The sequence below is a fragment of the Dunckerocampus dactyliophorus genome, chromosome 21 (assembly GCF_027744805.1).
Source record: "Dunckerocampus dactyliophorus isolate RoL2022-P2 chromosome 21, RoL_Ddac_1.1, whole genome shotgun sequence".
NCBI classification, from domain to species: domain Eukaryota; kingdom Metazoa; phylum Chordata; class Actinopteri; order Syngnathiformes; family Syngnathidae; genus Dunckerocampus; species Dunckerocampus dactyliophorus.
The window spans coordinates 10,531,154-10,548,073 of NC_072839.1; the positions used below are offsets into that span (position 1 = coordinate 10,531,154).

At 44.1% G+C, this 16,920-nt stretch overlaps 1 protein-coding gene across 1 annotated transcript in view; it reads left to right on the forward strand.

The window, feature by feature from the left end:
- Positions 1 to 16,920, forward strand: part of cdh19 (cadherin 19, type 2) — a 73,242-nt gene that overhangs the window by 42,047 nt on the left and 14,275 nt on the right. The window contains exons 5-14 of the mRNA XM_054766037.1: positions 4,341 to 4,636; positions 4,700 to 4,994; positions 6,369 to 6,488; positions 6,884 to 7,051; positions 8,213 to 8,403; positions 8,705 to 8,958; positions 10,708 to 10,844; positions 10,911 to 11,032; positions 11,125 to 11,242; positions 12,072 to 12,323. Of these exons, the coding sequence (XP_054622012.1) occupies positions 4,427 to 4,636; positions 4,700 to 4,994; positions 6,369 to 6,488; positions 6,884 to 7,051; positions 8,213 to 8,403; positions 8,705 to 8,958; positions 10,708 to 10,844; positions 10,911 to 11,032; positions 11,125 to 11,242; positions 12,072 to 12,323 (1,867 nt within the window). The 5' untranslated portion in view covers positions 4,341 to 4,426. The remainder of the gene's footprint in view (positions 1 to 4,340; positions 4,637 to 4,699; positions 4,995 to 6,368; positions 6,489 to 6,883; positions 7,052 to 8,212; positions 8,404 to 8,704; positions 8,959 to 10,707; positions 10,845 to 10,910; positions 11,033 to 11,124; positions 11,243 to 12,071; positions 12,324 to 16,920) is intronic.

Consider the following 16,920-nt stretch of genomic DNA (forward strand, 5'->3'; position numbering starts at 1 on the left):
AGATATGTGGATCAGTATATGTTGGACTTTTTGACATATTTGTTGTGGACAACGTGAGAAACTTTTGCTGCTGTTGTTGTTTTTTCTCTGTCAAAACCCCCAAAAAAGAACAACGTCGACATCTGATTAGCATCAGTGGGAATTCTCGACGCCGACTGTTTCCGCTCGCGTGCGCGGAAATAAAACGGCGGCAAATTGCTTACTAACAAGTACATGATGCTTTGACATTTCCCTGTAGTTTTTGCTCATTTGGGTCCCGCTGTAGACAACAACCAATGTGTCACTGCTGATTGTTTTACAATGCTGAACAGTAAACAACGTGTCCCGTCGCGGGCTCCCAAATGACCAATTAAGGACATTTTGTCTCGGAAGGTTCATCCAAAGGAAGTCAGGCTGAACAGATGGAATATTCTTCCTGATTCCAGACAGAGGACACGTTCAACTCACGCACTTTCTGCCACGTTACTTAACATCCATTAAAACATCCATTAAAAAACATATGTACTAGTAATAGCTGGTAATAGCTATTGTCTTGTCCACTTATATGCTCATATTCCGGTTTTTAAAAACCTGAATATTACCGTTGGGTTACTGCTTTTCTAACCCGAAAATTGTGTCATGTACACGCCTATCGGGATATCAACATTAGAATAAGGAACATTAATTTGTGTTCTGCGCATGTTTTAATCGAAAGGAGTCTTGTGTCTTTGGCAGGAAGTACTTGTAAACATGACGACTCGCAAAAGCCCACACTTTTGGATCGATGAGGAAACAAGCCACTTCGTTAGTGTGGTGAAAGACAGGAACATTATGTCTTTTATTGACGGTAGAAAGTACGGCAATAGCGAAATCTATCAGAAGGTGAGCTAACAGTTACGCAAAGCAGGGTTTGTACGAACGCACCTCCGGAAGTGTCCGGGGGGCTCAGATGGATGTAGCATGGATATGGATGGCACAGCTCCGACTCCATTTCCTTTTTCTTCACGTTCTCGCCTTCCATTAATGAAGAAAGTGAGACAGAATAGTGTCAAGTACTGGTGGTGGGTCAGTACCAGCACCAAAGCGCAAACAAAGGCGTTATCCGCCGTGCCAGTGTTGTTGTTGTTTTTGGATACAGGAAGAAGACGCGGAAATGATGCGCATTGCGTAATGACGTTTTCCGTGCGTCGAGACATTGTTCGTGCGGGGTTTTTTTTTTTTCACGTCACGCGTGTAAACGGGTTATTCAGAATGTTTCAGAAACCGGAATATTGACCTTACCCCGAATATTGACTGCATGTAAACGTAGTGATTGTCGTCGTCGATGCCCATACATTTTTAGTTGGAACTTGTTTGATTCCCGTTTCGTATGTTTTTATAGCACAGGGAATGTCAGCTTTTTGGGCTATGAAGATAAGGCAATCATTTTCCTTTTATGGACAGGAAGAGCAGGTTGCAAAGAGGTTAATTTGATCATTTGCGCTGTCAAACGTGCACATTGCACAAACGGGTGCACATATCTGATTAATATGACACCGTGTGATGCGAGCTGTGAGAGTTCTAATGTCCCGACTCAGGTGGTTGGAACCAGATTTTATGAGCACCCAGCTCGTGGGAACATAATGCGACCGCCTCAGTGCGTGCGGTGCTTAACATCGTGAGACGGCGGCTCGTTGTCATCCTGTCACGGCATCGTGTACCCAGAGCGCACACGCTGCTATTGGAGGTCTTCTGGAAATAACAGGAAGGTGGAGAAAGGCCTATTAGCCGTAATGAATGGCTGCCAGCCAGGGGGCGAGATCCTCGCACGGCGGATGTCATGTCGACGTCTCCTCTAACAGGAGAAAATTGACCGTAGAGCGTATGTGCGGTTCGTCTTTACCCATTGGTAATTGATGGATGTAAAAGTAAAGGTTCCTATCGTAAATCAATCACGGTGCTTGCTACTGTTATCAGGGTGAGAGATGTGTGTGTTAAAACCCAAAACTTACAAAAGTCTTTTTGTCCCATATCAACACATCCTTATTTATAGGAGAACTCCATTCTTCATGACTGGCTAACTGCTCCATGATACAGTGTGAACACAATCTACAGTACACGCACAAGCACATCAGTTTTTATATGAATTTATTTTGATGCAAACAATTCAACTCCTTGTAGTTGAGCCGTAATCAACAGCGCCTCTGCTGGTGGCAATCAAGTAGTGCACTCCTCAGATTTTTTTGTGCACAGAAGTCACAGTTTTATTCGGATCACGTTAACATTTTGCGTGTTTGCATCAATATTTGAGTTGTCAACATGAGCAAAAAATTATATCTGTATTCTACTATTTTTCACCAATTTTGAATACCGCGGAACCTTGGTTTTCGTCATGCATCTGTTCCAAAAGGTTAGATTTTTTTCCATCGCGAATAATGTAAATCTTATTCATGTGTTCCAGACAGCCGAAAATATTAACAAAAATCAATTTTGTCAATTTTACATGCAGAAAAAAAATACCAACTACTTACAAATGACGAACGGATGGAATTTATTGTTGATGTGGACTTCCCGTACATCCTGGTGAGATGGAATTCAATTGTGTTTCTCACCTTCTTTATCAAATTGCTGCTACTCGCAACTTTCTTTGACATTATCGAAGATTATTTAGCAGTCTCACTTGATAAAAAATGCACGGCTAGTGAGTCAGCAACATGTAGGGTTCTGGAAAAAAAGGACAAAAGGGCTCGTTTGTTAAGTAATCGCGTACGAAAACCAAGGCTAAATTTTAGCAAACATTTTTGATGAAAACTCAATCAATCTGTGGCGTACGAAAACAAAAATTTGACCACAACAGTGGAAGTGTTGTTTGGAATCTTTAGGCAGTTTAAAAATGCTTTTAGCAAGCCCTAGTGCAAACGTGCTGTTTTGTGTGTCTTTAATGCTAATGAGCTGTGTTTGTCCACGTGTGTGTCTCCATGAAGCGCTATTGTGCACTTGATCCATAAACACTGTAACTGTGCACTCCAACATAATATTTGCCATATATCACATAGTGGGACAAGAGGACACAAATGTTTCGTTTTCAAAGGAATAGGGCTTAGGTTTTATTTTAAGATGTATAGTGAAGCCTGTGGAGGGAGGATTTTCTGTTAATAAATCCATGAATACATGTAATAGATGATTTTTCTCACGTTTGGTGCTGATAAACAGGCTCTAGGGACATATTATGGACAGAACGTCATTAAAATGTCAATTAAGCATAATAGGGGACCTTTAAATTTGATGGCTTGAGTTTTCATGAGCTTTATATGGCCTTTTTATTGGAACCCGGTTGTTTTCTGGCCTAAAAAAAAAGTTGCCAGTACAATACAATATGTGTCTCACCTGTTCCGTCTGACTTTGGCTTACCCTCACACTCTTGACCTAATCAGAGAGAGTGTCATTGATCCACCTCATGTCTTGTCCACTCTTGGGAGAGGCATTGATCTCATTAGAAGTCTTCATTAGTCAGCTGCAGGGTGCAGTGCAGTGTCATGTTGAAGCCAGACGTACAATATCGGCTCTTGTCTGTGCTCAAAGCCTGTTTTCAACAAAAAATGAGGACAAGAAGGGTTTTGTTTTTGCTGAAGAACATCATTACAGAACATAGTGTAATGTCTTGACTATGGACCAAAACTGTTAAGGCCATGTGGGCTGAGCGAGACACAGTGCAGTGTGTTGATTGGCGGATAGAGAATGGTCACAGGATGAAAGATGTGTGTCATTGTTGTTTACTGTGTGGCCTTCCTCGTCTATGTGGCTCAAGCGGCTAAACAAGTTGTGACATCTTGTTTTTACACTTTTAGTTAAATTTATATAAATGTCTTTACAGTATTGATCCCTTGCTAAAAATTTATCATGCCTCCTTAATTGCAACTCAGTCAGGGCCAACCCTAAGCAGAATTTTTGGCTCAAGCCCGTGCCCTCTACCTTACAAGGGAGCAGTTGTACCATTACACCCCCAGGGAATGACAAGTGAGCAGGTGAATTTATTCTCCTATTTTATTCTCTTATTCTGCGCGTGCTGCCAATCATCGTTGCGACAAGGACGGCTGTCAGATTACTTGTCTCTTTATGCCTCACGGCAGCAAAATGGCTCCCCGCATGGATTGTGGGGCCCTACGCACAGTGCATGTTCTGCGTGTAGGGAGTGTTTAGTGAACCGTGACTCAAGTGTTAGCGTACATTTGCAATAGAAGAGAATACTGATTACAAACACATTAGTACCTTAATTAATGTTTGGATTTCAAGACCGCGGTGTTCCATCTTTAATATCCTTATTCTGCAATCTTTGTGAACTGTAGGGAACATTCTGTAATTAATGGAAGTGATAATTGCAGAGACGTGCATATTCATCCAAGCCACATCGCAGCGTGATGGGGTGTGTTGGGAGTTGTGCATGAGGAACTGAACATTTAAGCCAAACATGGGAGCTGCAGACGACACGCGAGGATGGAGTGTTTTGGCCGCGATGATGCTGCTTGCAGTGCTGAGCCATACGAACAGTGCCAAAGACCTGGAAGCCCCTCAGCTGGCCCCGGGGTCCACGCACCAGCATCATCGCCTGAAGAGAGGCTGGATCTGGAAACAGTTGTTTGTCCCGGAGGAAGACCCCACTCCTCGTGTTATCGGCCAGGTATGAACGCCCGCCATGTCCTTCACACCGCTCATCACGCTCATCAAGCTTCTTCTCACGCAGCTCAAGTCCGACTACGACCGCGGGGAGTCCGCCATCCAGTACATCCTGTCAGGCGAGGGCGCGGGGGATGCGTTCGAGATCGATGAGTACTCTGGCGAGATCCGCACGCTGAAGAAGTTGGATCGCGAGGAAAAGGCCTTCTATGTCCTCCAGGCGCAGGCCATCAACAGGCGCTCCAAAGAACCCGAGGAGCCCCAATCGGAGTTCATCATCAAGGTGCAGGACATCAACGACAATGCCCCCCAGTTTCAGAACGAGCCATATGTGTCCAGCATCCCAGAGATGTGTCCCACTGGTATGTTTCACACATTGAGGGGTTGGTAGGTGATATACAAGACAACATTTAACATTAATTACAGTGGTTAAAGTAACCAAACGTCCTGTTTTCCCAGGACATATCCTGTCCTGGTTGTCCTGGTGTTTTTTTTTAGAAATTGATGAATATGTCATGGTTTTTCTTGTTTTTCATTGGGCCGTTAAATTGACCCCAAAAAATATTTTTTCAATGTTTTTGAATGTTCTTCCTTACAGAGAAGGCATACTTTAAATGTATTGAAATTCTAAGGCATCATTGAGTAAACCTTGAGTGTCACTTGAGTATTTTTGCAGAGCCGATTGGTCTGCAAAATGGTCATCCTGCAATGTTAGCATAGCAACATTGTCTTTGCAATACTATTGGTATATTAGCGTATTGACATTATCTATAAACCACCTTTCATATGTTAGCATAGCAACGTTAACTTTGCTCTAGTTATAGCTAGATTAACATTGCACAGTAAGTTTTTAGCATAGCAACAATAGCTTTGCACTACTATGATTATGTTAACATAGCGGCATTGGATTTGCACTTTGGTAAGAATGTTAATACAGCAACTTTCGCTTTGTAATGCTGTAAATTTATTGCCATAGCAATATTGGATTTTCGGTACCATACGTATGTTAGCATAGCAACATTAGCTTTGCTCAAAAGTAAATATATTAGCATAGATATATTAGCTTTGCTCTACCGTAAGTATGTTACCATAGCAACATGAGTGTTCACAGCTACTAGTAGGTTAGCTTACTAGCAAATCTATTAGTATGTTAGCATAGCAATGCCATAGCTAGATTAGCATAGCAACACTGTCATTGTACTATAGAAACAGTGGCGTAGCAACGTTACCTTTTACCTCAAAGCCTGCATGGCATGCCCTGTTCCCTCCTGTGACATCACACAAATAACTTTAACTTTTTATTGTTTCCACAATCGCACTTTTCCAAGCTAACTTAAATATCCTGACAGAAGATAAAAGAGAAGGTTATATGAGCGTCTGTCATCTGTCCACACGTAGGAAGTTAAACGTATTGCTTTCTGGATGCCTTTATTCTCCTTAAATAATGTTATTACAGCCAGTGCCCTTTTCATACCACAAACATTAGCATTTCAATTTATGTGTAATCTGCTTTTGCAGTATAATATCTCCCTCCTAATAAATCATAATGTATTTGACTCAGAATGAGGAAGGGAGCGCGGACGGTTTTCGAATACGAAAAACACGGCGGTGAGACAGCAAGGAGAGGAAGTGAGGTCCTGGGAGAAAATGCCAGATTTTTTTTTATGATAAAAAGGTGAAAGTGGCAATATGGAGAGATACTAGAAAGGGACATGACATTTATGTTGTGTTGGCAGGCACCACGGTGGTCCAGGTAAGCGCCACGGACGCTGATGACCCCATGTTTGGCAACAACGCCAAGCTCATCTACTCCATCCTGCAGGGAGAGCCCTACTTCTCTGTGGAGCCAAAGACAGGTACACCAGGAACCATGCTACATACTTTCCTGACAGTCTCTCTTTGAAAACTTTCATTTATTGACGCTTCTTTGCCTCAAATCATTAGTCTTCTGCACCCAAATTATGCCTCGCAGCTCTTCCCACGCATGCACTTGACCTTAAACGAGCAGATATGACATTGAAACGTCTAAATGCAAACCCATACGAGCCGCAATTGAAGTAAGAAGTCGAACACTTGAACCTTTACTGCTTCAAGTCGTTGTTTTGCCCGCGGCTTTGTTTAACCTGCAACACGCAGTCAACCGCGCACATTTGCAAACTCTTCATACATTTCCACCGCAAATGAACACTCGACTGACACTTGTACAGCGCTATATAGCTATTTTCATCTACTGCACATTTTCATCTGGCAGGGATTATCATGACCTCCTGGCCCAACATGGACCGCGAGGCCAAGGAGCAGTACCTGGTGGTGGTGCAGGTGAAGGACATGCTGGGCCTTAGCGGCGGCTTCTCGTCGTCCACCACTGTCACGGTCAGCCTGAGCGACGTCAACGACAACGGGCCCATGTTCCAGCACCGTGAGTAACCGACGGTGCACCCTTTGCACCACCCTGAAAAAACTATGAAAAAGGTGTTATACAGTCTCCTTTGGAAACATTCTAAAGTGTATCAATTCATTCTATACAGAGAAGTACAATAAAACTAAAATAAAGTAACACCACCCCCCTTCAAAAATAAATGTGAAAAACACAAAATGTGCAGTTTTCCAAAATGGAAGTGCAATTTGTCGTATTTGTGATATCATCACCACCATTACAACATCAGGAATGCTTGCCAGCTGGCGAGCTCCACTGGTAACATCACTGGATCATGGTACAAGGGATCGAGGTTCAAAAACCTGGTCAGGGCAAATGCTAACCTCCACTTGTTGGTCATTTTGTCTAGCAAAAGACAAACAAATGGCTTTCTTGCCATTTCTCCAGGTCCAGCACGTATTATCATCACCACCAATACAATATCATGCATGTTTGCCAGGGGATAGGGGTTTGAAACCTGGTCAGGGTCGCTCAACAAGTGATAGGGAGTTGCTTTCCCCGTTGGCGACACAAATACATGTACGGCATGGAGGAGTCAGGGCGTCTGGAAAGAGGGGGCATAATCAGCCCCTGAAACCCAAAATTATGGTATCCCGACAAGCCGGCGTTTTCAGATTTTCCCACTCTGGAAGCCGTTTAAAAAAAACAAAACATAAAATATTTGACCATGTTCCCGTGTGGATAGCCGCTTCATCTCACAGAAAGATGCTCGGAACCACTTTGATGTTCTTCAGTTTCCTCAATATCTTAGACTTTGACCTCTGTCTGGCCACACCCAGTTGAGGTTCTCGTCAAAAGACAGCTTAGGAATGTAAAGCGAGAGATGTTAAATGGGGCGGTCTTGTCTGGCTCATCTGCATGTCGCCCCGTGGATGGATGTAATCATTCACACATTGTCATGACCTTTGGGGTGGAAAAAAAAGACCTTTCCTGGTGATAAAGCTCACCGAGTGGATGCTGCAGGAAAGAAATCGATTCGTGATGGAGACATGTCACATCCACAGACGCTGCTGTTTGTGTCCAGGCCTTATAAATGTTGTATGGCCACACTTCAGTCCGTGTTTGGTCACATGATTGAATATTACGAGCAGCAGGGAATCTCTTTTCTATGTTGAATTTGAAAAAAAAGCTTCTTCTTTTCAGATTTATACACCTTTGCCATTCCCGAAGATGCTGTAGTGGGCACCACAGTGGGCAGGGTGATGGCAGAGGATGCTGACATCGGTGCCAACGCCAGGATGAACTACAGCCTGGAGGATGACCTGGAGGAGAGCGCCACATTCACCATCCAAACAGACCCGGCCACCCAGGAGGGAGTGGTCCTGCTGGCCAAGGTGATACAGTAGTCTCTACATCTAAATTATCACAATACTTCAAATACATCCACAAAATAATACTACATTGAGGACCTATGAAGTATTTAACAAAGCAAAGCAGTGATAAATTTTTTGAGCGAGTAGTATAGTAAAGAAATGGATATTGTATCACAAGAGGTAATGATATGATCATTTGCCATACCGATATTTAGTACGACAAAATTTTACGATTGTGCAATTATCACATGGTTAAGAATCACTACAGTAAAGTAGGCTATTGATGTTGTAAAATCTCATGAATTGCAATTGAACGCCACAGCCGTTGGACTATGAGTCAAAGCGACGCTACGTGATGGCCGCAGAGGCCGTCAACGAGCAGGTGGACACCACCTTCCTGCCCTTGGACGAGTTCACGGACAGGACCACGGTGAAGATCGTGGTGGACGACGTCAACGAACCGCCCGTCTTCCTCTCGCCGTTCTACGTGTGGAAGGTGGCCGAGAATGCCGCCGTGGGGAGCACCGTGGGTGTCGTCAGCGCCCGGGACACCGACACCGCCAACGATCCCATCAGGTAGGGTCAGCTTTTTCAACTGTCACGTCAATTAGTGAAAAATGATTCAATTCCAAATAGTGTCAGTGGCTCGTTGCATCCATTTTTACCCTTGATGTCTGAATCCGCCGTACAAGCTCATATTTATCTCACATTAGTTTTGTCGGAAATGAGCCCCGCTGAATAAATCATCATGATTTCTTTTTCCCTCATACCTCACAGGCTTTTCTATCTATTGTGGTATTATCACAAAGCGACGTGGATGGACGCCGGAATGTAATAAAGCGCCGTACGAGGCAAGGCGCTGCCCGGAATTGAGATTTGATGTCATTTGCAAGGGAGGCACGTTTTTGCGCGGGAGGCGCCTGGAGTCCATCTGAGGCGAGCTTGCCGGTGGCAGGCGCCGCACATCATCCTGCGCCCAGCGTCTATTAGTGTCCCTTTGGTGACGCTGTCGCCTTGATTAATATGTGCATGCTTTCCAAAGTTACACTTAAAATGATTCAGTTTGCGCTTGTCAGCATGGCTTTTTTTTCTGCCGCAAAGTGTGTTGATGTGATTCATTATTTTGTGTACTTTTATTCTCAGTGACACACATAATATATGTTATGATTGTACTAATACTGTGATCATGCTGTTAGTTTGGACTGAATGCTGGTACTGATACCAATTTTGTCATCTATGGTGATGTTTTATGGGCATATTTTTTTTTACAGACAAAGTGACAAACTCATGTGAAGACAAAAGATACAGTGGTACCTCAGTTTTTGTTATTGATTTGTTCCAAAAGGTCCAAAAAACCAAGCAATTTTTCCCATAGGAAATAACGTGAATCCAATTAATCTGTTCTAGACACCGAAAAATATGAACCCTTTCCATAGTGTTTCTCACCTTCTCGATAAAATTGCTGGTGCCTTGAAATTTCTTTGGCCCCATGGTGAGTTATTTAGCAGTCGCACTCAATAAAATGCACGCACCACCGTGTAGGGTGCTTTGTTTCGACACGAAAAATTTTAATTGAAAACCAAATCATATGAAAACTGGGGCGTTTGAAAACCAAGGTTTGACTGTAGTTAGAATATTAAAGTATGACAAAAAGTACCCCATCTTACCAGGTGCCATAACATACAATATCTCCCAAAACTGAGTACAACCCTCACATTTCGCAACCATGTCACAGTACAAGTGGGAATTCATGTTTCCCCCAGTGCCGGTAGCACTCATGCAGCCCCAGACCATGACACTACCACCACCATACCAGGCAAAACACAATCATCTACGACTAGCTACGCAATTGTGTGCGCCTCTGGTGAAAGTGCACCATCAAACTACTCCAAACCACATCCACTTGTCTTTGTGTGACATCACAATAACTTTTTCCTCACCTCCATCACCAAAAAAAACTTTTCAGTGCCTTGAGATGTCCTCTGTTGTGAGTTGGTGATGTTTCCCAAAAGGGAGGATCATTCTCTGCTTCACAATGTCACGGGACATGTTGGAATTCATGTTTCTCTTCAGTGAACCACAGCTCCCCAGTTGCCGGCAGCATTCATGCGCCACTACCATTACCATGCTTGACTGTAGGCAATTATCTTGCTATTCAGCCAGCTGTTTAGACAATAATGTCTGCGTGTTGAGCCATTTTCAGTGCATAGTAAATCTATACTGCAATACAAGCTGTACACTGACTACTCTAAATCATATGCAGGTTTGTTCCTTAAGATACCTCCCTAAAGTCATTATTCCGTGATATTGTCTTTTTCCCACTAGGTATTCCATAGACAAAAGCAGCGACACCATAAAGACTTTCAGAATCGACCCTCTCAATGGAACGCTCACCATCACCAAGGCTTTGGACCGCGAGATGGCCACCTGGCACAATCTGACTGTCATCGCCAAGGAAGCTAGTATGTCTTCTTAATCTGTCACACATTAGTTAAGACTTATTTTACGATAACTCACTCCTCTCGCAGCGCACAATCGTTTGTCCTCTTCAGTGGCGGCGTCAATCAAGGTGCTGGACGTCAACGACAACGCGCCCCAGCTGGCCGGCCACTACCAACCGTATATCTGTGAGGGGACGCAGGCAGGGGAGGTATGTAGTATCTGATGATGCACTGATACGTGCAGGATTTACAGCATTGTGGCAGCCCTTCATAAGAATCCATATGTCTTTGTGTCTCTCAGCTCATCCAGCTGCTCAGCGCTGTGGACCCAGACGAGCCTTCCGAGGGTCACCACTTCTACTTCTCCATGGTTCCAGACATACACATCAATCCTAACTTTACCATACGTGATAACCAAGGTACCTTCAACATCTACATATTGTATTATTTACCGTACACACAAAATAGTAGGATTCAGAACCAAAAAAACCCTGTAATTGTAAATTTTAATAATGATTTAGAGTGCACGAGAAAGTGGAGAAAACAGTACAGTACAGCAAAGTGCATGGGTTTCACACCAAAGTGCATCCAGAGGTTGATAAAGCTGCTGGATGCATCAGGAGGTTGCCTACAGCCACAGCTGTTAATGTTTTTTAACCCAGCGCTATTTAGAGACCCCGGCAGTTATTTGCTTTTGTAGCCCATGCACCCAGTGACTATAACCGATTCTGTGGTTAATTGAGTAAACGCATTAATTTGAGCATTTACTGTTTTTTTGGGGGGGGGGATTACAGAAGCACACACTATTCATTTTTTTCTATAGTGTGGCACACATAGCATGACATAATTCAATTATTCACGGATGATAGTATATTGTTTAACATCTCTACTGGTATTAATGAGCGTGAAAGCCTTATTAAAAGCGATCAGATGAATGTTGAGCACCAAGATGTGGCACACATAAAGTCAATTTTGTGCAAAGTGAAAGTTGTGCAGGAAATGAATGTTGGAGCTCAAATCTTTCATCCATTCGCTTTTATTCCTAAAGCTCCAGCCAGTATTGAAAGAGATATGCCACATGCTGCATATTTAATTTCTTTCACTGAGCTTTTTGAAATGTGTTCTGTATATTCACTACTTCAAGCTTATTTTTTTTCCCCCGCTAAAAATATCAGCACTCATGCACATGTTTTTTTTAAGCCCACTGACTGAGAAGTGCTTGCCCCCTCCCTCCATTCTTGCCACCAGACAACACGGCCGGCATCGTGGCACGCAGGAGCACGTTCACCCGCAAGGACCGCAGCCGTTATTTCCTTCCCGTGGTGGTGTCGGATGGCGGATCGCCTGCGCTCTCCAGCACCGCCACGCTCACCATCAGCGTGTGCAGCTGCCAGCCTGGCGGGCACTGCCCCTCCGGGGGGGTGGAGGCCCTCGCCCTGTCTATGGGGGTCAGCCTGCAGACGTTTGTGGGGCTTCTGGTGTGCTTGGTCTTGATCACAGGTGAGCGATTACCAGCTACTTCCTGAGGTACCAACTCTCATGGGGAGCCAATATAATCCTGCCTATAGAAAGATAATTATTTCACAATATATGTACTATTATTGGGGCTGTAGTTTGCCGTGGTGCAAATGCACTGCACCATACTAGTGTGATCTTATAATGATTTGGCCCCCTCTCGAAAATGTGGTAGATCACCACTATGTATCCCACAGGGAGTCTGTTGGATTTAGTAAGCATTGTCTTTCTTTTGGAGCCTGGCTCAGGAAGCAAGGTCTAAGTAGGGAACAAAAAAATCATATAGACATATAGACACACAAAGAGAATAAATCCATAACTAAAAAAAAGTAAAAAATCATAAAGAAAATATTTTTAAAAAAAATAATTTAAAATAATCATAAAAAATTGTACCAAAAAAGGCTATTTTTGGGAAAATTTTTGATGAATTTTCAGAAGGGACGGACGATCCTTGATTATTTGCATTCTTTGAGTAATGGCGTGATTTCCTATTGTAACCCATCCATCCATCCATTTTCTATGCCGCTTATCCTCATTAGGGTCGCGATGGTAGGTTGGAGCCTATCCCAGCTGACTTTGGGCGAGAGGCGGTGTACACCCTGGACTGGTCGCCAGGCAGTCGCATCGCAGCCTATCATGACTCATAACAACAAAAAACTGAAAATAAATTCCTGTATTTACACCTTTAGCCAGAAGTGATGTCTCAGTATGAACCATAACCCGCCACAAAGTTTCGTGAAAACTGATTGTGCCGTTTATGAGTAATCCTGCTAAAAAAACTAATGAAGAAACAAACCAACACCAGTCAAAACAGTTGGTAGAGGAGCTCTACCTAGTGGCGATACTGGTAAATTACATATTTTTTTAATAAATGGACCAAAGCGAAAAAGAAGGAGGTACGATTTCCGGTTGCGATAATGTTAACCACACAAAATGCAAACAAAAATGAACAATCAGGATGTGGAAACAAAGGGTTTCTGCATCCGCCTCACTAGCTAGCATCAGTGCGACTCCCTTCCATCTGTGATGTGAGCCGTCTTTGACAAAGTGCTGATAGAAAAGCATCCCCAGGTGATGTTTCATGACTTGCATCCTCATCTCTTCAGAACAATGTCATCGCCAATGTTTTGTTTACGCCGGCAGAGCGAGGTGAACTCGGAATTGATTGTTTTTGCAGCCGAAAAGGATTCCGCTAATGAGATGTGAGAATGTTCAGAGAAACAACAGCGGCGGTGGCTGCGGCAAGAGGACCACGGTGTCTTGATTACTAATTTTATCCACTGAGATATCTCCAGGATCAAACTTTGCAGGATGTGTGGTAAAGAAAGTATTTTTCCCAGCAGATTCGCTGAGCTAGATCGTCTCCGCCTCCCCGACAGTGTGGCAAGTACGCATACATGTGTCCTAACAGCGGGGATTTTCACTAACAAACACCCCCTCTTTGACTGAAAGCCCCCTGCTCCAAACTTTAACATGCTCTCTCACAATGCTGAGAGCTGGCAGCCGTGTGACGAGCAACACGCCGCCGTCCCAAGACGGTGACGTCTGCGGCATGGTGGAGAGCTTCATTATGACCGCGGCTGCTCGGTGGTGTTCCCGTGCCCACACAATGAAAGATTAATGCCCGTACCGGCTGTGCTAACATCCTGACAGATGAGAAGGTGGCAGCAAAAACAAACTACAACATGTTGGAACACACTCAGGAAAAAAAAAAAGGTACAACATTGAGCCTTGAGATGTATAAAAAAAACTGCTGCATTTTCTACCACTAAACATACAATATGTGGGCAAAAGTATTCAGACACAACTGTTCAGCAATTAATTAATAAGGGTTAGGACGAGGACCTCTTTGGTGCCAATTCTTCATCTTAGCAAGATATTTTTGGACAATATGATTCCAATTTTGTGCATAAAGCAAGGTCCATAAAGGCCTGCTTCCACTTCCTGTTGGCTGAAGGGCCATGTGTTCCAATACTTTTGTCCATATTGTGCACTTGTGTACCTTTTTTATTGAGTCAAACATCTTGGAGTCCATGAATTAGCCCTGGGCAAGAAAAACATTTTTATACATTTATAAAAACATTAATGTTCTTTATTACGGTGTATATAGTATATACAGTATATATACTGTATATATATGCAGGGGGCTGGGCGATATGGACCAAATATAATTAGGTTGAATATGGATATAGGATATATATCCCGATATTTTTTAAGCAAAGTGAGTTTAGACAAAATCAAAGCCCAATATACCTGTTAAGTGCATCAGGCTTCGCAAGTGTCTGTCTGTCTTCCTGGTACGTTTGTGGACATGGTCATACACCTAAGACGCTGTACACACTTTAACTCCGTGGAGGAACAGACAGTAAGCATGACTGACGGCATCTGTCGTCATCTTCACCACCAATACAAGATTCGGGACCTCTATCAGGTTTAGCCCAAATAGTATTTGGTCTTTTTGTCTAGAAACAGACAAAGAGATGGCTTCCTTGCTATTGCTCCATCTATGGTCATTATCACCACCAATATAATACCAGCCATTGTTGCCAGCTGGATAGCTCCGCTGGTAGCACCACTGCTCCATGCTATTTCGCCAGGTCCAGCAAGTATCTCCATCATCACCTCCGATACAACGTCACACAATGTTGCCGGCTGGCTAGCTCAGCTGGTAGCACTGCAGAGTCACGGTGCAGGGGATCGGGCATCCAGCTACATGTACTTGTTTTGTGAAGAAAAAGACAAATGGCTTCCCTGCTATTTCTCCAGGTCCAGCATGGAATGTCCTCATCACCTCCGATACAATATGAGGCATGCGTGCCAGCTGGCTAGCTCAGCTGGTAGCACTGCAGAGTCATGGTGCAGGGGATTGGTGTTCAAATCCCCGACAAGGCAGATGGAAACATTGGGCATCCAGCTACATGTACTTGTTTTGTGAAGAAAAGACAAATGACTTCCCTGCTATTTCTCCAATGTCCTCATCACCTCCGATACAATATCAGGCATGCCTGCCAGCTGGCTAGCTCAATGGTAGCACAGCAAACTTGTGATGCAGGGGTTCTGGGTTCGAATCCCGGTTGTGGTCGCTCAACAAGTGTCGCTTTCCCTGTTGGCGTGAGAGAGAGAGATGAAGCCTTTTATAATTGAATTATTTTTTTAAAGTACAATAAGAGAACTTATAAAAAGGCCAGCCAGCTAACTCCTACTCTTGCCCACCCCACGGCCACGCCAACGCCCGCGCCCTCTACCACCCCCCACCCACCACCCCGACCCCACCCCCCCACGCCTTCGCCCACGCCCCTTTTATTTCCTATACGCCTACTTCTCCTTTTATGTTGTCACCCAGCTGGACAGATCTATGTGGCACTTTTTTAACCTTTCCCTGGCAGCAGGCATCCTGGAGGCGGGTCTTTCGTCATGTTGATACTTACCATAAGTAATGTTGAGGGGTTGTCCCTACATATATTGTGCCACATCAATCGCCAACTGGGACAGCAACTCCCTATCACATGTTAGGCGGCCCTGACCGGGATTTGAACCCCGATCTCCTGCACCGTAACCCTCGGTGCTACCAACTGAGTTAGCTGGCTGGCGACTATGCATGATATTGTATCGGTGGTGACGACGACAATACGTGCTGGACCTGGAGAAAGCAAGGCAAGCCATTTGTTTTTAGACAAAACAAGCACTTGGGTGCCTAATGCTCCCATCTGCGGGTTGTCTCGGTTTTGAACACTGATCTCCTGCATTCTGAATCTGCAGTGCTACCTGTGGAGCTAGCCAGCTGGCAAGCGTGCATGTTATTGTAGTCGTGATATGGTGATACGTGCTGGTAGCGGGGAAGCAATCTGCTTCACAACAAAAGGATGCAGTACCAGTTGGATTGACCAGGCTTTGAACCCCAGTCCTCCTGAACCATGAACCAGTGTTGCTACCAGTAGAGCCATCCAGTTGGTGAATGTATATGATGTTATAATGGTGCTGATGATGATCATAGATGGCGCAATACCAAAGAAGCCATTTGTTGGTCTGTTTCCAGACAAAAGGACGAACAATTACCAGTTGGTCTGACCAGGTTTTGGACCCCCGTCCTCGTGCACCATGAACCAGTGGTGCTACCAGCAGAACCGTCCAACAGGCTAGGATGTCTGATATTGTTGTGGGGGTGATGATTATGATAGGTGCTGGACCTGGAGTCGGGCTGGGCGATACGGACCAAATATAATTAGGTTGAATACGGATATAGAATATATATCCTGATATTTTTTCGGCAAAGTGAGTTTAGACTAAATCAAAGCCAAATATACCTGTCAAGTGCATCAGGCTGTCTGTCTGTCTTCCTTGTATGTTTGTCGTAGTGCTTGTCGTGCTAAATCATTGTGACTGCGAAGGTCGCAGGACATGGCGAGTCCCATCGTTTTTAAAGCCGTTTTTTCCACTGTTGTAACGGGGACCATATCTTAGCAATGTGATAGGACACTTCTTAATCGCACACCACTCCGGCTTTTCCTTTCATGAGGAACACAACAGGAGTGCTCAGCTTCACATATTCCTCGTATTGGAGTTTGTGGCAAGTTTGAAGGTG